General features: G+C 38.7%; 2 protein-coding genes across 2 annotated transcripts; one reads left to right on the forward strand and one right to left on the reverse strand.

Moving 5' to 3' along the window:
• The first annotated feature begins 6,495 nt into the window (after positions 1-6,495).
• On the forward strand, positions 6,496-19,623 carry LOC135703367 (uncharacterized). The gene is made up of 4 exons (XM_065224561.1): positions 6,496-6,699; positions 18,477-18,748; positions 18,818-19,362; positions 19,419-19,623. The coding sequence occupies exons 2-4, from the start codon at positions 18,547-18,549 to the stop codon at positions 19,551-19,553; spliced, it is 882 nt and encodes a 293-aa protein (XP_065080633.1). The 5' UTR covers positions 6,496-6,699; positions 18,477-18,546; the 3' UTR covers positions 19,554-19,623.
• LOC135703366 (isovaleryl-CoA dehydrogenase, mitochondrial) lies at positions 6,747-8,365 on the reverse strand. Its single transcript, XM_065224560.1, has 3 exons — positions 8,193-8,365; positions 8,036-8,115; positions 6,747-7,967 (listed from the first exon to the last, which is right to left on the reverse strand). Exons 1-3 carry the CDS (start codon positions 8,337-8,339, stop codon positions 6,923-6,925), a joined length of 1,272 nt encoding a protein of 423 aa, XP_065080632.1. The 5' UTR covers positions 8,340-8,365; the 3' UTR covers positions 6,747-6,922.
• Positions 19,624-22,068: the final 2,445 nt, after the last annotated feature.

The following is a 22,068-nucleotide window of genomic DNA, read 5'->3' on the forward strand; positions in this document are numbered from 1 at the left end:
TCGATCGACAGCACGGGGATTTTCGAACATAAGAAATAACTTTCGAAATGTCACTTTTAACTACGAGTTAAATTTAACTCGGCAAATGGTTCACAGCCTTAAATCCAGGCCAGTGACCAACAGCAGCGTTTGACAGTAGGCAGCATGTCCCGGGCTCAAATCATTTATTTTGCTGTGCTGGGCCCGCTGTCACTGTATAGCATGTTGCCTACGCGCCTGCCACTGGGCTGTTTAAGGCTCTAAACCATTTGGTGGATTTTTTTTAACTTTTGGTTAAAATTTGACAGATGGAAAGTTATCGATTAACCCTGCTATCCGAGCGTGGTTATTTCTGACAGACAAGAAGTTAAATTTTGACAACCATGGTCACGGCCACGGTTGTTCTCATATATGAGGCAGGTTGATAGGATAAAGTCACAACTCTTGTTATAGATGTTTACCTTTCTGAGCAAGCAATTCACATCGTATTGAAATGCAAAACACTTTAAATCCATCTGTTTTGAACAGTAGCGTGATTCAATGTGCAATACACGTGAATAGATAGTGAAAGATTTTCAACATTTCAAAGTTTGAAACACTATAAATTAACGTGTATAACACATTGAACCAAGGTGAAACACACTTAAAGTAAATGTGATTGTGCATTTAGAAAATCAAGTGTTTAAACACTTCGATCAAACGTGTAAAATTTTTTGAGTGCATGGCTGAATTCTTCTCGAAAACCGGTCGATCGACAGCACAGGGATTTTCGAACATACACAGAAATTCAAAACAACCCAAAATTAAGTTCTTTTCACTCATCTCCCATGTTCCGTACGATAAGCCAAATTTGGGTAAACCGGCTCAAAGTAGTTTGCATTTAAGGACGGCAAAAAAAATTACCCATCGCTAAGTTATTTTCAATTTTTTCTACCCAAAATTAAGTTCAATTAACTCAAATTTGGGTATATCGCATATTACTCAATTTTGGCTTCTCGTACGGAACTAGACGGTTGAGTCGAATCTTTCGTTCTATTTTTGACAACAATAGCGAGAGGAAATGAAACGGGCAGAGGTCAAATAACTCAAATTTGAGTTTAAAAAACCCAAGCGGTGGGTAGTTTTGTTTTTCTGTGTACAGAATAACTTTCGAAGTGTCACTTTTAACCACGAGTTAAATTTAACTCGGCAAATGGTTCACAGCCCAAATCGGCCGCTTACGGTTTTCGGGCATAAGTCAGAATTAAGTGTCATGTCGGTCTGTCGGTGGGGTTACCTATAGTCGCTATATTAATAGTCTGGCGGATAGAATTCCGCTCTATAAAAAAGCGGAACCAATTCAATATATTGTTGACCAACAATTGAAAAGGTACTCTCAACTTTTATACACAAAACGTTGATTATTGATTATGAATATAGCAACTAGGGTTACCCCACACGGTTATAAAAAAGTAGCCAAAATTAAGTTCTTTTCACTCATCTCGGCACTATAGTGCAGGAACCCAAAAGTAGGTAAAGCGGGTCAAAGTAATTTTCATTTACTTGTGTGCAGTTCGTATGGAATTTTCCGCTGGCTATATAACCAAAAGTAAGTTAGTTGTACCCAACAGTAGGTAAAAATGATTATACTCAACGTTGAGTTCCCACACTTTACTACCCCTGTTGGGTGGTTTTGCTCCTTCGTTTTTGACAACATTAGTTAGGAGAAAAGGAGACAAACTAGTCAAAAGCTCGGTCAAAAGTAGGTAAAAGTGAACTGGCCGTTGGGTACTTTTTTCTTACCGTGCAGGGGTTTGACATATAGCTGCATACACGTACTCAACATCAAAACAACAAAACATATCAGGCTACCGCTGACAACGTTGCAGATGTTCGGTACGCAGCAAACTTAAGCGATATGACAGCCATATCCATCCCTTGGGTTACCCCCAACACATTATTATCTTTCTGTCAGTTGAGCCAACTATCAAATCCAGGGGGAATGTCACTCATTCAGATGCATTTTACTAAAAAAAATACTTGGAAGCGCTGCTATGGCATGTTAGCTGGATGGAAAGAATAGATCGGAATTGGCAAATCAAAGTTGGCACTCGTGGAGAATAGAAGAACTATGAAAATGATGATGGTTTCAAAATTTTCCACGGGGGTATACGAGTGCAATCTTAAAATGCTTTTATTTTGCAAATGGAGCATTCTATTTAAAACTTTACCTATAGTATATACTTTTGGGTTCCTGCACTATAGTGCCGAGATGAGTGAAATAGAACTTACTTTTGGGTACTTTTTTCTTACCGTGTAAAGAGCCTGAATTATTAAGGCCGGCGCACAATGGATACGTTTTCAGGTTTTTTGACAGTTAGCCCATGCATTATTTGTAAAAAACCCCGAAAACGTATGCATTGTGCGCCGGCCTTTATAGTTTTCAATCTGACAAGTCTCGCGCAACACGAGAAAAGGGCCTATCATTGTTGATCAATTTTCTCTTTCGCGAATAACCCGACTGCAAATGAAATTTCCCATTGAGTGTGTTGTTTCAGGCGCAAGCTAACATCATCTTCTGTCAAACTGTGCTGCTCGCTTAGAGAGAAATTCGACAGTGAGCATGCATAAGGGCCTATACGCGATGATCGATTCTCTTCGTCGATTTTCTCTTTTGTTAATAACTGGCTAGATTTAACGTTTCTCGGTGCGTTTGGTGTTGCTTTTAATAGCCAATACAACCTGTTACTACTCTGCATTGAACAAATTCTAGAAAATTGTTTCGCTTAGCTGTAGCAATGCAAAGAGAAAATCGATGAAGAGAATTGATCATCGCGTATTCGCCCTTATGCATGCTCACTGTCGAATTCGTTTATGTTCCCGTGGTAAACTAAAGAGAAAGTCGATGAAGAGATTTGATCAACGAGGATAAGCCCTTTTCAAATGTTACGCGAGAAATAGGTTTACTCACACGCTCACTCACACGCTCACTCACACGCTATTTAGGCTGTGAACCATTTGCCGAGTTAAATTTAACTCGTGGTTAAAAGTGACATTTCGAAAGTTATTTTCTATTTTGATTTTACGGTTTAGCGACTTTGCAGTCAATTTAATTGTTTATAGGAAAGTTTGAACATACTGAGAGGTAAGCACATATCGTCGGTAAGAGACATGTGTGTGAGAAAATTTGCGAAAAAATCTAAGGGCACCGGTGGGATTCGAACCCACAATTCCCATTCAGTACACGGGTGCATTGCCAATTATACAACGGTGGACCTATGGTCTACGGATGTATTTGGCTAATGACATTTGAGTTTCGAAGAGATGAACTAGCCTCAGGCTAAAAATCTCTAAAATAAAGAAAAAAAAAAAAAAAATTTGAGTTTCGAATCCGTTCCCCACCCTAGCCTTTTTGCGCAAGCGTTCTCTGATACACAACAATCGTCTATTATCGACGATATGTGCTTGTACCGCAACCACTCAGTATCAGTCGATGTGAACAAACACAGCTCATTTTTGTTATTCATCTTACATGCTGAAATATGTCCAATACAGTATGACTCTAACATTTTGAGCTGCCGGTATTTTCTATGTTCGAAAATCCCCGTGCTGTCGATCGACCGGTTTTCGAGCCACAGTTGTCAAAATTTAACTTCTTGTCTGTCAGAAGTAACCACGCTCGGATAGCAGGGTTAATCGATAACTTTCCATCTGTCAAATTTTAACCAAAAGTTAAAATAATTCGCCAAATGGTTCAGAGCCTTAAGGCCCAAACGCAATGTGGACGGAAGCGGAACGGAAACGGAAAGTTTGACAGTTGTCACAAATGACATCAAGAAGCCTAACCGATGTCGATTTGGTTCTAACTTGTTTTCAATCCGACAAGTAGGCTTACTCAGATCGGGCTTTTCCGCTGCCGCTGCCGTTCCGTTTCCGCTGTCATTGCGCTTGGGCCTTTAGAGGCTACCCGTAAAAAAAAAGAACGATACAGGTACAATGAAATGTATTGTAACCATACAATAGAATTTATTGTACTTAAATAAATTGTATTGTCAGCAACGATAAAATAACAATTGAATGTATAGTTTCAACAATAGAATCTATGGTAAATGTGGAAATCTACAATAGAACAAGGGGGTTGTTATGTATCTTAACCGTACAGAAAATCACTTTTTCCCGAATAAACTTGAGTAATTTACCATTAATTTTATTGTTTTTCTATTGTTGAAAATTCATGCTCTATGGAACGTATTGTAGATCTATTGTAACAACAATATTTTAAGTTTACTTGTATTATATACATACACACTTAATCTAGCTCGGTAAAATCTCCAACAGCCGATTACTTCGGCATTCACTTTTGCTGATATCACTGCAAAATATCTGTTTGTTAGCTGATATCTCTGCAAAGTTTTATTTGTTAGCTGAGTCTCGGCAATTGTTTGACTGAATCTCAGCAAAATAAATTGCAGAATTACTCGGCTGTTGGAATCTGGCGAAAAAATTTAAGTGTGTACAATAGGATCGATTGTTGGCAATAGATTGTGTTGTGATTTTATATTATTTTATGGTTATTTTTTCCGGGTACTCATTTTTGAGTCAAAACGCCTCAGTCCAGCCAAAAGGGATGTTACTCAAAAATGAGTAAACATGCGTTTACTCAAATTTGAGTAGGGGATTTTGGATGAAATATATGGAGAAATAACATTCTTTCACTCTATCGTGCACATAAATGGTTCAGCAAACTTGATTAAGCTCAGAATTTCAGCACATGTAGCTTAAACTATAAGGAACAACTTTGCTGAAGACAGCATCACGATTCAACTAAGTATTGTGGAGATATTCATTCTTGGGCTTTTTTGTCGTATTTTGCACCAAAATTCAGGCAGTTTATGCAACGTATCAACTAGATTCCCTAATAAAAAAAAAAACCATAAAAGAGAGCTTAACGACGTGTTATCATCCAAACCATTGGTGGGATAGTTTACCCATTCGGGATACAGTTCGTTTATGCTATTTGTTTATTAGGGTTACCCCTAAAAAAATAAAAATTCATATTTTCCATAAGCCAACATCCAGACTCGTGTCAGTATAGATAAGATAACCACTCTTTGAATGTTTCAGCTTTTTTTGACGTAAAACGGACTGTGCTGTGCGTAGATGGAGTTGGTATAGAATAATAATTATGGTAAATAATGGTAACTAATTATTATTCTATACCAACTCTATCTACCACATTGCTTTTGGTTTAATGTTTATATAGGGGATTTGGTTGAAATTTTCATATACAAAATGCTCATATCCATTCAAAAGCGAAAATCTTAATAAAATTAACCGGATTCATAATGCAGTCCTTAGCAACGTTGTAACTCATTGTTTAAACTACAAGTTTTGAAACTCGTTTTGAAAATCTGAATCAAATCGAGAATAAGAATTTTGTATGAAGATTTTGGATAAAATACATGAAAAAATGACACTCCTACACTCTATCGATCATAGAGTGTAGGAGTGTCATTTTTTCATGTATTTTATCCAGGCCAGTGACAAGACCTATACCAACAGCTGCGTTTGACAGTAGGCAGCATGTCCCGGGCTCAAATCACTTATTTTGCTGTGCTGGGCCCGCTGTCACTGTATAACATGTTGCCTACGCGCCTGTCACTGGGCTGATGTTATCCAAAATCTTCATACAACATTCAAACTAAAAGCGCCAGCTCATCCTACAATTAAATGAGCTAAAACTTTCAGAGAATGGTTTTCTCACCTAAAGGCACAAATATGGAGGTTGTCCCGGGGAAAATTAGAACTTTTATTTTTGTGGGCCAGTCTAATGAACAGTCCCGTATACTTGACCTTTTTCAAAATCAAGCTCAGTCCTCAGCAGGGGTCGCCCAATCTTATGCCAGAGCCATGGTGGGTATATAAATGGTGATACAGCTTTGTCACTATATAGGCGAGGAGGTCGCGGGGTGGAAAAGTGCGGTTTTAGAGCAAATTGTAAACAAACTCGGTCGCTGTCCCATACAAAAATCCAACATGGCTGAATCATGAATTTGACACATTAGAACACCTATTTGTAGTCACCTTGGCCAGAGCTTTTCGTGTCAGGTGTCCGGTGTCCGTTGACTCCGTTTAGGCTCTGAACCATTTGGTGGATTATTTTAACTTTTGGTTAAAATTTGACAGATGAAAAGTTATCGATTAACCCTGCTATCCGAGCGTGGTTACTTCTGACAGACAAGAAGTTAAATTTTGACGACCGTGGCTCGAAAACCGGTCGATCGACAGCACGGGGATTTTCGAACATAAGAAATAACTTTCGAAATGTCACTTTTAACCACGAGTTAAATTTAACTCGGCAAATGGTTCACAGCCTTAGTCTTCAGTCGTGTGAAATATGAAATTAACACTTTGTTGTTTGGTAAAAAATTAATATCCAACCGCCAACGGTTGAAGTTCTAGTTGTTTAAATCCTAAAAAAATAAGAATCGTGTAAATATAGTATTTATAAAGCAATGCATAATGCTGTTTTAATTATTATCAGGTTGTAATAGCAAGTGTAATGTTGTGAAAATTTTCAAATTCGTAAATGGGATAATGTTCATATAGTGAAAATGGAGCCAACATCTAAACTTTCTTTAAAATGTTAAAATATGTCTGTTCATGTGAAATTAGCAAGCTTTTCGATAGGCCTAGATACAAAATGGGAAATGCTGGAACGTGTTGAGCTGATGGTTCAAGGTAAATGAGATTATTAAAATGCATAGGATTCATGTGTTTATTTAAAAAAAAAAAATCAATCGAAATAAGAAGAAGCTGCTTCATTAGTCTTACTATGGTAAAAATATAAGGCACTGCTTTGTCTAAATGCACATTCGTTACGATTCACGTTTTACGTGAAATATATCTGAGTTGTTTATCTACTACCCGCAAACCCTTCGGTCGTCATTTTTCCACCCGCAGTCTACTTGTACTCATTGTTGAGAGCACGTCCGATAATCATCCGGCGGATTTCCGACGTACCGGCCCCAATTTCGTACAGCTTGGCATCACGCATAATACGTCCGGCAGGGTAGTCGTTGATGTATCCGTTTCCACCCAGAATCTGAATAGCATCCAGCCCAATCTGGGTCGCCTTTTCCGCGCAGTACAGTATGACTCCGGCGCAATCCTTCGGGTTCGCCTTGCCCATATCGCAAGACCGGGCCACCGAGTACAGGTAAGCTCGGCAAGCGTTCATGGTCGTATACATGTCAGCCATTTTACCCTGGATCAGCTGGAATTCACCGATACGGGTGTTGAATTGCTTTCGGCTGTGAGCGTACTCGAAGGCTACATCACAGGCCGCTTGCATCAGTCCGACCGGTCCGGCAGCCAGCACCAATCGCTCGTAATCCAAGCCGGACATGAGCACATAGACACCCTTGTTCAGTGCTCCGAGAATGTTCTTAGCAGGAATCTTCACATCTTCGAAGATCAGTTCACATGTTCCACTGCCTCGGATGCCAAGTTTATCCAACTTGGGTCCTCGCGAGAAGCCAGGGGTATCTCGCTCGACAATAAACGCCGTAATTCCGTGCTGAGGTTTCGCGCTGGAGTCCGTTCTCGCATAGATGATGTACGTGTCGGCGTCGGGGCCGTTGGTGATCCAGAATTTATTTCCGTTCAGCACGTAGTAGTCACCCTTCTTTTCAGCCTTTGTCTTCATGGAAACGACATCACTTCCGGATCCTACTTCAGACATGGCCAACGCACCGATGTGTTCTCCGGAGATCAGCTTCGGCAGGTAGGTGACCTTCTGTTCCTCTGTTCCGTTGCGATGGATTTGGTTGACGCACAGGTTCGAATGAGCTCCGTAGGACAGAGAAATTGCTCCGGAAGCGCGGGAGATTTCCTCGTTGATAACGCAATGATCCAGATAGGTTCCACCAAGGCCACCGTATTCCGGCTGCACGGTGGGACCAAGGAGACCGAGATCGCCCATCTTCTTCCAAAAGTTGCGGAGGTCTCTGTAAAAGTCCGGCATTTATTTGCATAATCTTTGTGGGCGGTTGTGTTGTTGTTGAAGGATACTTACTTGAACTCATTCTGCTTATCGATCTCCTGTGCAAAGGGGGCCAATTCTTTTTGCGCAAAATTGAACACTGTCTGACGTAACTGCAAAACCAGACCAATAATAATATTCCATTAAGTACGTCACTAAGTAAAAAGCGATAAAAAGTATCTATCCAAACCTGCTGCTGTTCCTCGGTTAGTCCAAAAATCGATTCATCAATCGGATAGTGGGATATGGCTCGACATCCAGTTCCGGCCAACACATTGCCAGGCCTTAGACCTTTGGTCAGAAATTTAGCAGCAGTTGTCAAGTTGCGGATCGACATGGTTGCCTTCTTCTATCTTGCGTACGACTACAACACACGACTCATGAAACACACTCGGAGTGGGCCTGTTGCGATGATATTTTGATAAGCAAAGCGGGAGGATTGGAAACATACACACAAGCTTTGCATTCACTTTCGTTCCATATGGAACAGGAGCTAGTGATTGAGTGTGTGAAGTCGAAGTCGCCGTCAGGTCATGATAGTCGCCTTAGGTCGCGCAGCGCAGGCACGTCTACACCGATATGGTTAAGTGTATGAAGGAGAACGACCGTGGCAATTTTGTCATAGTGGGTATAATGGATTGGATGTTATGGTTGTAGAGGTTGTTTTGCACAAATAACCGGCCTACGATGGTGCGATTGGAGATGAATTTGGAGGCTCGACTCGTCTTAATAATGTTCATTTTTGAGAAGTGGTATCAGAATTTCTTCAAATATGCATATTAACTTGGTGATTGTTAATCGCTTTATGTAATAGGTACACTCAATTCTGTTTTTACGCGATTTTAGTTTTTTTTTTCGATTTTCCCATCATGCAGGATGGGTACACCCCTCACCACCTTCGATTTTTTTTTAATTTTTTGAAACAATTCGCAAATTTGGCTGAAAGTTGGGATCACACGATCGAAAATAGAGGCTAAAAAAATCGCATAAAAACAGAATTGAATGTATTAAATGGGATTAGAATGATACAACGACTTATTATTTGCATGAAGAGTATCGTAATAACCAGATAGGTTAAAAAATGGAGATTTTTTTTTTTTACTTTCGAACAAAATGGGCCGGACGGACGAGAATTTTATGAAATTTTTTCCACAGGTAGAATTTGTGGTTATAAGGATGAACGAAAACAAATTTCAAAAAATTGGTGTGGTTAATTTTTCCGGAAAATTTTAATTGATGTGTTATGTTTTCCTTGACCTGGACATTACGTACCAAGTATCGTAGACAGAACGTTGTGTGGTAAAATGATAAGGAAATGATCGTGCACGGGCGGGATCCCTACGTTGTGTTTATGATCGTTGTGATAGGTACGGAGATGGAAATAAATAAAACACAGTTTGCTTGACCGTCCTGCCATGGCGGAGGTGTTCGAGATACTATATTGTTTTCTATATTTCTTTGTATAGTAGTTACAGCGGGTAGGGTAGTTGTACATGAAGATGACGTTGCACAAACAGGAAATTATCACAGTAATCCATAAAAAATATATCTGAAAGATGTTTTCTACAAATATTTTTACGGTGGAGGAACGCTGGAAAAATCATTGTTAGGGTAATGAAAATGTTTCTAATATTTTTCGCATGCTTGAAAACTTCTTATGGTGTCTCTTACCATTTTCGCTATGAAAATTATCGTTTTCTTTTTTCTGTTATGATTTTCTTGGAATACCGCGTAACCCCCTGTCCAAGGATGAGGGGCTTGATGATGATTTGTCAAGTGTCGCTATGATTTTTTTTGCAATTTGTTAAAATTTTAGTTTTTCTCCAGTTCATTGATTTGAAAGGTTCAAGCGAGTTAATTTCACGGAGCCGTAAATTGTAGTTTTATCAAAATTTTAATATTAGCATAAATTAAAATAGTAATTTTAAATTCGCTTTTGTAATGCTAAGGTTAATAGTTTACTTTGAGTGTAAAGTTAATTTATAAGTAAGTTCTAACAGTTTTTTTGCACTTCGAAACTTGACTGGTCATACCTCTAACATAGTAGCAGTGACAGTGTCGCATGTCCTAACAACAACTGCCTGCGACTAGTGTTCGAGGGGCCGACAGGTCTGAATACGGGTCAATACTAACAAAACTATAATACTAACATGACCCCGAAACTAACGTTCATCCATTGCACTAATAGTTATAAACATAACACTCGCAAGTTGTTCATCGAACAAGCATTTAACGGTCAATTTAAAAGTATCGTAGTTGGTAGTACCGCCACCTGTGGCGCGCATAGTCAATTCCCTTGCGTTTGACGTTTACACACTACCGCCATCTGTTCAGCGTACTACCCACCACAGTGTACTCAACAGAAGGCGGTAATGTTTTAGCGACGATGTTTTACAGTAAGAAATATACAATGTGTTATGTCTGTTTGTCTGTGGTTATAATGTAGTTGTAACTGAGGGTGTGAGGGTGTAGTAGCAGTAATAAAAGCGGCGACCGCTTCTGCCGAGAATACAGTGTAATACGGACATATGGGGGTCCGTGATGTCGATCCGTTGGAGTAACGGACAGTGTGGTTGCAGTATCTGGTTCTCTTCCGCGACAGATCTTACAAGTGCCGTAAAGTTGGTTCCTGCCTTGAACTTCTTAAGATATTGAAGTAATGAAATTGGGTTGTTAGCGGAATGCTTAAATAAAACAGCAAACAATAGGGGAAAGGGATGTAATGTCGGCCTAAATGCCCCTAGTTTGGGCCCATACATAAATTCAGCAATCGACTAAATTTTCAATAGCAACCAAAAATATTCATTAGTACCGTCTCAATGCCGTGTTCATCTAGATAAAATTGATAAATAGCAGATTTTTAGCGATGGGCCCAATCTTAGATCGATAGGCCAAAATTAGAGCCATTTCCCCTATGTATTTTTTAAATTTAATTATTTTTGGTATCCATGAAAGATACGTATTTCGACTACAATGTGCCCAACTAACAATTTTTGCAATGTAAACGCTTTACTCATTTCATTTATACAGGCTCAAGCTGTATTCAAATGTTATACGATATGAGGAAACATTTACTCAACCTCTATACAAGCAAATCTGGCGAACTTGTCAGCTACTTATGGCTGTTGGGACGGTAGTGGCAAGCTCTTATTGCATATCCATTTACGCTTCTATACAGCCGTTATTATGCTGTTTAGTTGTGTGTGAACTTGAAAGGCGCTTACTCAACCTTTACCCGATTTTCAAATAATCACTAGACAGTTTTCTGTTTACGCTTTTTTTTTGGTGGAGGAATTTACTGCGAATTAAATTAATCGAAATTAGTTATAAGCACACCACCAAATCATTTACACTGTACCGGAACCCTGGAATCTAACTCAAGATGACCGCATTGGCGAACCTTGATACTACCAACTTCGCTACGCCATCACTTTAATCTGACGTAAACAAATGTACATGCCGTTCTACAAAAAGATCGCTGAGTAGAGGCTTTATAATAGTGCACATGAATCACTCTTCTCGACTAGTAGTAAAGAAGCAGAGTAAAAGCTGTAAAACTGCACACGTCTAAAAATAAACCTAGTTGACTGTAAAATAGCTTCCAAAGTAGCGCTAACACAGCTTATTAGTTGAGTACACAGTACAGGTTGTTTAGTTGTTGAGAAAGCACTTTTGATGTTTATGTTATTCAACAAGAGTGGTTGGTTGTGTAGAAGCCATCAAATAAGTAATATATTCGCTTTATTAGCTTTTTTTTAACTAGTTCGTTTATTTACTAGGCTCAGTCGTGTGTGACACTTTGCGGAGCCAAAATCAGTAATGTTTGGATTTACATTTTAAATAGCAGTAGTTCTAGGTTAGTATTGGGTACCAATTAATCGTGGCGAGCTCGAGGTTAATGGGTAACAATTTCGATTGGAAGGAGCTAGGTAGGAAACTGGTTTCTGAAGCCTCCTTCAGATACTACTCTCGGACGGTTGACCAAATCCTGACTGGGCAGGGGCAAGTAGCACAGGAACAGGAGGATAATAAGACTGGGACACAATGGCTGGAAATTGTTTGGAAAGGAGGGGATGGTCACATCAAACTCTAACATCAGACAAACAAAGGAATTCGTAGATCGCTTGCATGTAGGGAAGATCACGTGTTCCCAATACATCTCTTATTTCACGGAAGGGTTGTCTACCTCGGGCCACTAGGGTATCCAACAGTCGTGCTCTGGAGGCGTCATTACCCGGGCAATACTAAACTGCGAGATCGATGTCATCATAACCGGTTCTGCACCTACATATATTGCTGTCAACGAGGTTTATTCTATAAAGATGTGCGTCTAGCGAGTAGTGGTTGGACATAAGTCTTGACATCACTCGAATGAATCCCCGACTTACATCCAGACCTTTGAACCACGCTCTCGAAGAAACTTTTATTAGCTTTGTTTTGCATCTAAAAGTTGAAAGTTGATTAATATTTGCATAGAAGTGACATTAGCGTTCATCAGTGTCATTCCCACTAAAGACTTATCAAAAACCTAACCCCCTTAAGGTGAAAGTTAATAATTTTCCGTTGATACTGAATCCACATCCGTTCAAACCACACCCAAATTCGAAATGCACCAATACCAACAAGCATTGCAAATTAGAAAAATGAGAAGTATTAAAATTTTGAACATATTCGTAAACAATATAATTATAATAATTCTACTACTAAAATGACAACTTCAATTCCAAGATTCCAAGTTCAGGGTAGTCCTACTAATGCTCAGGAAAGTCTTACCGTAGTTCAGGGAAGGCCTGCCGAAGTTCAGGAAAGTCCTTCCGAAGTTCAGGGAAGTTCTGCGGAAATTCAGAGAAGTTCTGTTGAAGTTCAGGGAAGTTCTGCCGATGTTCGGGGAAGTTTTTCCGAACTATAGGGAAGTCCTCAGGGACACATCTGCATACCTTCATCAAATAGGCTGAAATTTTCGCAGAATATCCTCAAGTACTTGTGAAACAACATGTGAAAATCTAGGAACCTTTTGTTTTGAAAAATATTTCATTAAGCAATGGCAAAGGTGGGTGATTTCTAAAATAGTTCAATTTATCTTTAAAAATATCCAGATATATCAATCGTTTCCAACACGACTTAGAAATACTCTCAATTTAGAAATATTTTTACTATTTATTTCATAAAGGGTTATACGGTCAAAATTTGGTCAATATCAACTTGACGTATTTCTTTCAATTTTGCATTTAAAAAACCTGAACACCCCTCATTTTGAAGGTGTGTGTGTGTAGAATGTTGCTCCTATTTTGATTTTGGAATTCACTCTTCAGTTGTCAAAATGCCGTCCAAGCAAGAAGAGCAGCGTATCAAAATTTTGCTCGCGCATCGTGAAAATCCGAGCTACTCGCACGCAAAGTTGCCAAAATCGCTAAAAGTTGCCAAATCAACCGTAACAAATGTAATTAAAGTGTTTGGGAAACTTTTGTCGACAGCCAGGAAGTCTGGATCGGGGGGAAATCGAAAACCGGAAGCCGCTGAGACGACAAAGAGAGTTGCCGGTAGTTTCAAGCGAAACCCTAACCTCTCTCTCCGAGATGCCGCAAATAAGCTGGGTGTATCGTCTACAACCGTGCATCGAGCCAAAAAACGAGCCGGACTATCGACTTACAAGAAGGTAGTGACTCCAAATCGCGATGATAAACAAAATACGACGGCCAAAGCGCGATCCCGGAGGCTGTACACGACGATGCTGACGAAGTTTGACTGCGTGGTAATGGACGACGAAACCTACGTCAAAGCCGACTACAAGCAGCTTCCGGGACAGGAGTTTTATACGGCAAAAGAAAGGGGAAAGGTAGCAGATGTTTTCAAGCACATGAAACTGTCAAAGTTCGCAAAGAAATATCTGGTTGGCAAGCCATCTGTACCTGTGGCTTGAAAAGCAGAATTTTCATAGCTTCCGGGACTGTCAACCAAGAAATTTACGTGAAAGAGTGTTTGAATAAACGTCTGCTGCCTTTCCTGAAGAAACACGGTTGTTCCGTACTGTTTTGGCCGGATTTGGCATCTTGCCATTACGGTAAAAAGGCCATGGAGTGGTACGCCGCCAACAACGTGCAGGTGGTTCCCAAGGACAAGAACCCTCCCAACACGCCAGAGCTCCGCCCAATTGAGAAATACTGGGCTATTGTCAAGCGGAACCTAAAGAAGACCAAAAAACTGCTAAGGGCGAGCAGCAGTTCAAGGCAAACTGGCTTTCTGCGGCGAAGAAGGTGGATAAGGTGGCTGTACAAAATCTGATGGCAGGGGTCAAGCGTAAGGCCCGGCAATTCGGATTTGGAAAAGCGGAAGCCTAACTGAATATTTTTCCTGAATTTTATACTAATTGAACTTGAAAAAGAAATTTAATTTGATTTTTTAAATAAACGATTTCCCCGATTTACACGCGTTTTCCCTTGACCAAATTTTGACCGTATCACCCTTTAATGGAGTTCTTGCAATAACGCATAGATGACATTGCTGAATAGCATCCGTTTTCAATTATCGATAATTTTCGCAAAATATTTCGAATTGAAATACCAAAAGATATCTTACAATATGCATCAATTAATGCGAATGGAAAACGTCACGCGCGAGCTTGATCCTGCTGACGGTGCTTATGATTTTTCTTGCTAATTCATTCATGGATCGCCTAGTCGTGTGGCTTTTTTTTTCGTTTCTTTGTTTTGTGCAAGCGTTCCAAATCACATTAGGGGTATTCACTATGCGCATTGTAAACATATACACTATCGTAAAAATACCAGGGTCAATTGGAGTGTAATGGAAGTTTACACATTTACGAAGGTGTATACGTTTACGATGCGCTTTGTGAATACCCCTATTGTTCTTCAATTTGGAGCATGTTTACGCACAGATAAATGCAAAGCCAGTTGATTGCTTGGGAAAACGAAATCTAATGCTTGGAATTGCGTTACAAAAAATGGTTTGCATTGAAATAATGCATTTTACAGGTATGTTGTCTTCGGAGGAACTGTTCCTAACAATATTTTGAAACGATCTACGGGAGTGAAATGTGACATTTCATACGAAATACTTGTGTAATTGATGAGCAAAGTTAGCAACCACTATGCTTGTGGTCCTAAAATTGAACTTAGAAAATGGTTTACAGAAAATTTAAACAATAAATCGATCTTAATTAATTAATTTATCTTTATTAGGGAGGCTTTCAGCCTGGGGCTGGTTCGCCTCCAAAATAAATCGATCTTGTAAACATTGCTAGAGATAGCGAGTTTAGTTCTTTGCACGGAAGATTTTTTTCGATTGAGCGCTGCGTTATTTTGTAAAAAATCGATGAAGTTAGTCATTCTAAACCGATCCACTTTCACCTCAAATACTCATCCCCTAGGTAAAAATGTCAAGATCACTAAAAATGAAACTACAACGTGTAGAATCGGAACCTACATAACTAATAATAACCAAGGCTTTTAAGTAAAGTATAGGAGAAAAATCTATTCAAATCTCTAATTAGAAAAAAATCCCAAAGGCTTGGTAGCCATCATAATGAAGTAACGAAATTGGGTTGCTTAAGGGGGTTGACAAGGATTAGGTTTAGGTTTTTGATAAGTCATGGATACCAAAATTTATTAAGTGAAATTGAATGAAAGATAACCTTTTTATAGCTGGGACGTTGTTTTCTAGTTTATTTAATGAAATCATATATTTTTTCCTAATGGGACTGACTTGTAGTTATTTTTCGCTTTAGAACAATTCGATTTGGTATGGTTTTTATTTCTTTTTTAACAAAAAAATTTAAATAGCACAGTAAAAAAACATATAAAGATCCTACTGAATAATCATGCTAACTCAAAAAAAAATACAGATGGGACTGACTTTCGGTTACCGGCAGTTTAGTGATTTTAAGAAAATCATTGAGGTCTTCCTATAAGTTTAGAAGTTCACGGAAGCGTAAACATGTTTAGGACAGTTAAATTAAATCCAGGCTGCAAACATTTTCGAGAACTTCAAGAAAGAACAGAGAACCTCAGAGCAGTTCCGTTAACATTAGGGAAATTATTTTGGAGAAGTTTCGAGAACTTCAGCGAATTTTTAAAACTTTAGAGAAGGTCCACGATCGTTAGAAAAAAAATTAATTAAAAAATTATGAAAACTTTAGGAAGTCCGAAAAAGTTCAGGAAAGTTTACAAATTTGATGAGAATTATTGTGAGCATCAGGCTAGTTTCTCAAACTATAAAAGACTTCAAGATAGTTTCATTAACTTCGGGAAAATTTTGGGAACTTTCAAGTAGTTCTGAAGACCTCAGAATAGTCCGTTCCATATTCAACAGAGATTTCTCATGAAAATTCACTTGGAGTTCTCCTCAGCATTCGCTGAGACATTCTAGAAATACACTTGGAACGCTTCTATGAATTCTCTAAAAAATATCACCGGTATTTACTTAGTATACTTCTCGCAATTCCATTGACATATTCCTCAAAATTTCGTAGGAACTATCATCCGAATTCAATTTTCTTTGGATTTTCCTCGGAATTACCTTCAGGAAGAAACCCTTTGGAACGATTCTCAGAATTTTCGTTGACTTCATTTCAGATTTCCTTTTGAATTTTACTAATTCCCTAGGAATTCTATTCACATTGAAAGTCTCAATTCTTTTACGTTTCTCGTCACAAATTCCTTAGATTTCTCCTCATAATTTGTTTGGCAAACTCTCGTGGAATTCTTTTTTGAATTTCTTTGAAGATTTCCTGGAGTTATTCACACATTTAATTGTAAGCCTCCTTTTAGCATCTCCCACACATCCTAAGTATTCTCCAACAAATTCCAAGGATTTATGCTCTGGATTCGTTTTTTCCCACAAACTTCATGAAATTATACTCAGAATGCCATTGGAAGTTCACAGGAGTCTGCTTCTCAGAAATTCCTATGAGCTTTCACTAAAATTTAATTTTAATTCAATCCGATTCAGGGGTTTCTTGAAATTCTACTCAAAACTAGAGAGGGTATAAGTAGAAGCGAGCAGCGGATTCAAAACAAACTGCCTTGGCAACTTATGCCTAGGCGGTTTCTAGCAATACTGCCAATGAAATCAAGATAGAAGTTGCTCGATTGGTTGTGGCTTTGACACTTCGTTTGGGTCAAAACGAGCCAACCCGCTCCTCTTTTATACTAGACCCTCTCTACTCAAACGAACTGTCAAAGCCAGAGCCAATCGAGCAGCGCCTATCGTGATTGCATTGGCAGTGTTGCTAGAAATCACCTACGCATAGGTTGCCAATGCAGTTTGTTTTGAATCCGCTCCTCTCTTATACTAGACCCTCTCTACTCAAAACTACCTCAGGCTTCACATGAAATCTAAAATTACTCAGAACTGGAAAACAGATTTCAGTTGGCATTTTTCTTAAAGATTTGAATTGAGATCCTTAGAAATTATTATAAAATTCCATTCCAAGGTGCAAGAAAATTTCAAAATTTCTAGAAGTATTATAACTTTTTTTATAACAGAATTTCAAAAACATGCCTAAATAATAAGTGTGCATATTCCAGAACAAAACAAAAATATTTTAAGCTTCTGATTTTTTTTTAATATTTATTTGTTACTCAAGATTAATCCACTCTGGATGTTTAAACTTAAATGTGTGAATGAAAATAACGAAGAAAATTAAATGTTTGTATATTATAATGCATTATTTTCTATAAAATATCTTTAGTAATAAAATTATTAAATTCCCTGAGACTTCCAGATATTTTCAGGAAAAATAAAATTCCAATAAATGGTTTTCCAGATTTTTACAGGTTAGATAAATTAACTTTCAATTGAATCTTTCGCTTTCAGAGTTCATGTCGTACATGAGTGTTTTTGAGATGCCATCAAAGTAGTCGTTCTTCTCTTAGGTCACTTTTTCGTCATATTTTTATAAGTCACTATTTGATCAATTATTTTTTCAACATTTTAGTGACCAAATCACTATTTTTGACAGCATTGATCGCTACCACCAGCCCTGCATAAAATTCTGATACCCTTCGGCCTAAATCTGTCCGATAATAAAAAAGAATCCCTTTATGCGAATCTAGGAAGGAAATCCCCAGTTAAGTTTCAAAATATTTCTGTAATTACCGAGTTAATGACAAACGTAGTCTTTGAGGAAAACAGAAGGTTTTCCCCCATTCGTTGGAGTGTTTCAAATTCTATCAGTTATGAAGTGTGGATCGTTTTCCTCTAAGATATGTAGTGAATGTCACCCCATTAGAGTATGCAACGTAGCTTAACGAACTATCCACTTGTAAGCCACTTATAAAGATAATTGTATAGAGTCCCATCTTCTGACGTCATTGCTCCTTGCTTAAATAATCTACAAACACCACAAACACATTCTTCCTAATGTTGTATATCCTTCCTTTCATGCTATAACGTTGTACTTTGTTTATATTTTCCATCCCGATGCATTAGTTTGACGGTTTCCACTTTTTTTTAGTATTAGTTGGTTTTAGTTTGTTAGTTAGCAGCATCAGCATCAGCAACAGCATCGGTGGCAAGTAGAACGAATGCAAAATTTTCATCCCAGTTCGATAATGGTAGAAAAGCTAGACCATTTGATTATCAAAAGTGAACCTTTCTATGCCGTCGAAGAAACTGATCTCCTGAATGGAATCGCCAACAGTCATCTGTCGCAGGGTGATAGCGATCTACGATCGCTTTGTCTAAATCGATTAGGACTTTGCGAGGAAACTGTGGCACTTTTGGAAGGTGATTTACCTTCTATGGTTTTTCGTAATTTGTTGATGAAAAATGTTGATGGTGTAAATTTGTTCGCAGCCCAGCAAATTGATGTTGAATGTTTGAAAAAGATGCGCTTCGAGGACGTTGATGTTCTGTTCGATGGACGCCCACTAGGGCCAAAGATTCACTTCAGAGAGGCGCTCATATCGTGGCGCATAGACATAGGATTGCCGATGAGAAGCTTACGGATGATTTCCTACCGGAAGCGATCGGGTGACCAGCTGGATGCTATATCAGCAACGCGACTGATTAAGTATCCAAACACCGGTAGCAGTGAACCTACGATGAATAGTGCCATCATGGCTGAGACTTACAAGTCTCACAAAGCAGTACCTAACATTTCCTATAAGAACTTCACTTGGCCAATGACGGTAGAGGTTCTGAAGGATATACTCAATAGTTGTAGCGTAGGAAGGTTGATTCTGCACTCCGGGGAGTTGGGCAGTTTAGAAAAGTCATTTCAAAGTCAACTGACGGCGATTGTGATCGATTATCACATGGAGTACGATACTAAGATTACCGCACTACAGTTGGAGAATTATTCCCGATGCATCACGACACTGTTTCCGCACGAGAATAAGGTAAACCGCATTAGTTGTATATACTGAAATCTCAGTTAATTGGTTGTTGGTTCTAGAATACGTATCATATTCCTCGGGGACCGACGAGGCGAAACCCGGGCGGTTCGCTGTATTCAAGGTTTATCAATCAGAAAATAAGCAAGAAAGCCTTGGCCATCGGCAGTGGCCTGGCGACACCATTCAACATGTGAGCTAGTCTGCGGTGTCCGTTTATTTAGTTACTTACTGTGTAAGATCTGATGGCTACTAGTCGATATTTGTATTTTAGAACTGATTTTTTTTTTTACCTTATAGTTAAAGTTACCTTATCATTGTGTTACTGAAAACTAATAAATTATTTAGGAAAATTTGGATTTGCATATGTTTACTGCCCATAATAGCATAACAGTCACACCTTTGCTTGATTTCATATTCTAATGGGACTGTTATGCGTTAAGGGGTAGTTTATTCGAGTGACATTTACTGATACTGATTCAGTTTATGTAACTTTAAGGAAACAATTATTAGTTGTACTAGTGGTGAAGTCTTACCGATGTTTTTGTCGTCTAAGCGCGAACAATATCACTACGTGATTTCGCATAGAAAGCAAATATAAACAATAAAGCTTGATGAAACTTTGTGAGTGTTGCCGTCTGCCGACACCGTTTGCATTAGAGCCGAGTTAGTAACATTAAACCAATGCTGGCGGCTAGAAGTAAATTGTTCTTCGGTATAAGAAATTACCTAACATTTTTTGGAACAGTGTTCAAAATTTGTAAACTATGAAACATTTGCTGGTGGTGTTTTCCTTTGCGGCAACATTTGCCTTCACAAGCTCACGGTTAAGTGGTAATGTGATTCCCATAACGAAGTTCCATTTGATCACACTTCATCATTTCAGATCTATGCGGTGAGAACGAAGTGTTTCGTTTCTGTGGTCCAACGGCCAATTGTCAACAGTGCTGTCCACGTTTCTTCCGGCAGAACGTTATGCCGTGCATCCCGGGATGCAGAATTGGTTGCACCTGTAAACTAGGCTACGTACGGAATGCCTTTAATGTGTGCGTGCACCCATCGAAATGTGTTATGAACAGGTATATGGGATTTCTGGCAGACTCAGCACCGCCATTACAACCGGTACCACAGTTCCCATTGAACAGAGGGCCGTCCAGATTGTTTACAATGAGTTAGGGATACTGGAATCAGATAGATTATATGAATTATGTCATGTATTATCCAACAGTGATGTTATGCGAATTAAAAACTTGATTATTATTGTAATGTTGTGTTCTTTTTTATGTTCATGTAAATTTTAAGGTGTGTATTATTGTGTCTTTTCTCACGCAATCCGTTTTCTTATGTAATAATATTCTGATATTTACTGAACCAACTTGTCGGAATTAGCACAGACGTCACAGTCGTTCTTTTGACTGGCTTGATGTTTGTAAAACATATAAGAGAAATACTATCTAAGCCACTATTGTTTACAAACTTACTCGGCGGTAACACGGTGAAAAGCATAAAAAAGCACGTTTTCTTTTACTTTTGCACCAATTTCCACTCCCCAGACAACAACGATCGTTTACCAATAGACAGGTTTCTAAGTAAATTACGTCAGAATTCTTCTTTAGATTTTAGCTTAGTGTTCGGTCTTGTGACCATAAAAAATGTAAATTCTGGTGTTTGAAAACATGAGGTCTGGAGCGTGGCTTTTCTAAACCTTATCACATTCCAGCTATCGATAGCTTCCAGTTTGCTAACACACTGGACTGACTGATTCATAATAATTATTAGTTGACCCTTAATTGTAGGATGACTGTACAACGTATATACATTGATCAAAACATCATCGTTATGATTAAAGGTTCATTTCTGAATATATCAAGTGACCCATTTAGTGGAATATACTCTCAACTTAAAAAAAATGCTTCCTGTTTTTGGTACCACAAATAACGAAACTTTGCAGGCGATTTGTCACGATTTAAAAAAAATATATAATCTTTGACAACTTTCGTTTTTAACTTAATTTCAAAATGATTACTCACTGGCCTGGCCTCCCTGCTTGAAATGCATTTTTTGTGTAGAATAAAACCTACAGAATCGGCATTTCTTAAAATTCTCAAGAACTGTTTGTCCGAGCTAAAGGAGTTCTTGCAGTTTGTTTATTTGTTATGTTTGCATCAACAGACTAAAAATAGTCCCAATGATGTGTTGTAAAAAAGAGTACAGATTATACAGGCTACATATACTACAGTTACAAACGAAAATAACTAGGAAGGCATTGTCAAGTTACTAAAAATGCATAATTCTTAAATTTTACACTTAGCTGTTGGGCGTCAAGGGCCTTCGGTCAGCAAAAAAGGCAGAGAATCTTCGGCGAAGCATATTCCGTGTCAAGTGGAAATCGAACATCGGCGCTACTCGGTTGAACACTCGCTGCAAGCCGTAAATAGCGCTACCTAAGCTATAATTAGTTCGAAGAAGTGGAAGTCTCAGCATAAGACAGTTGCGTAGTGATCGAGGTTGAACATTAATGTTCAATTGTTGCAGAATTGCGGCGCAGTCGATTCGTCCTTGCAGAGAATCGGCGACGGTTAAGGCTCTGAAAACACCTCTTCGGATACGTAAGGGCTCGACATCGATCAATTGGCAGCGAATCTCGTAGCTTGGAAGACGAAGTGGGTATCTCCAAGGCAGCTTACGGAGCGCGAAGCGAAGAAAACGTCG

Source organism: Ochlerotatus camptorhynchus, unplaced genomic scaffold (assembly GCF_037179485.1).
Source record: "Ochlerotatus camptorhynchus isolate MF236.1 unplaced genomic scaffold, CSIRO-AGI_Acam_v1.1 ptg000213l, whole genome shotgun sequence".
In the NCBI taxonomy this organism is placed as follows: Eukaryota; Metazoa; Arthropoda; class Insecta; order Diptera; family Culicidae; genus Ochlerotatus; species Ochlerotatus camptorhynchus.

Bases quoted from the DNA above. Each gene is read 5' to 3' on its own strand.
- LOC135703367 (XM_065224561.1), top strand. From the start codon at position 18,547: ATGCAAAATTTTCATCCCAGTTCGATAATGGTAGAAAAGCTAGACCAT. The intron at 18,749-18,817 runs GTGATTTACCTT...ATTTGTTCGCAG, and splicing joins AACTGTGGCACTTTTGGAAG to CCCAGCAAATTGATGTTGAA. The intron at 19,363-19,418 runs GTAAACCGCATT...TGTTGGTTCTAG, and splicing joins TGTTTCCGCACGAGAATAAG to AATACGTATCATATTCCTCG.
- LOC135703366 (XM_065224560.1), bottom strand. From the start codon at position 8,339: ATGTCGATCCGCAACTTGACAACTGCTGCTAAATTTCTGACCAAAGGT. The intron at 8,116-8,192 runs GTTTGGATAGAT...CTGGTTTTGCAG, and splicing joins TAACCGAGGAACAGCAGCAG to TTACGTCAGACAGTGTTCAA. The intron at 7,968-8,035 runs GTAAGTATCCTT...GGACTTTTACAG, and splicing joins GATAAGCAGAATGAGTTCAA to AGACCTCCGCAACTTTTGGA.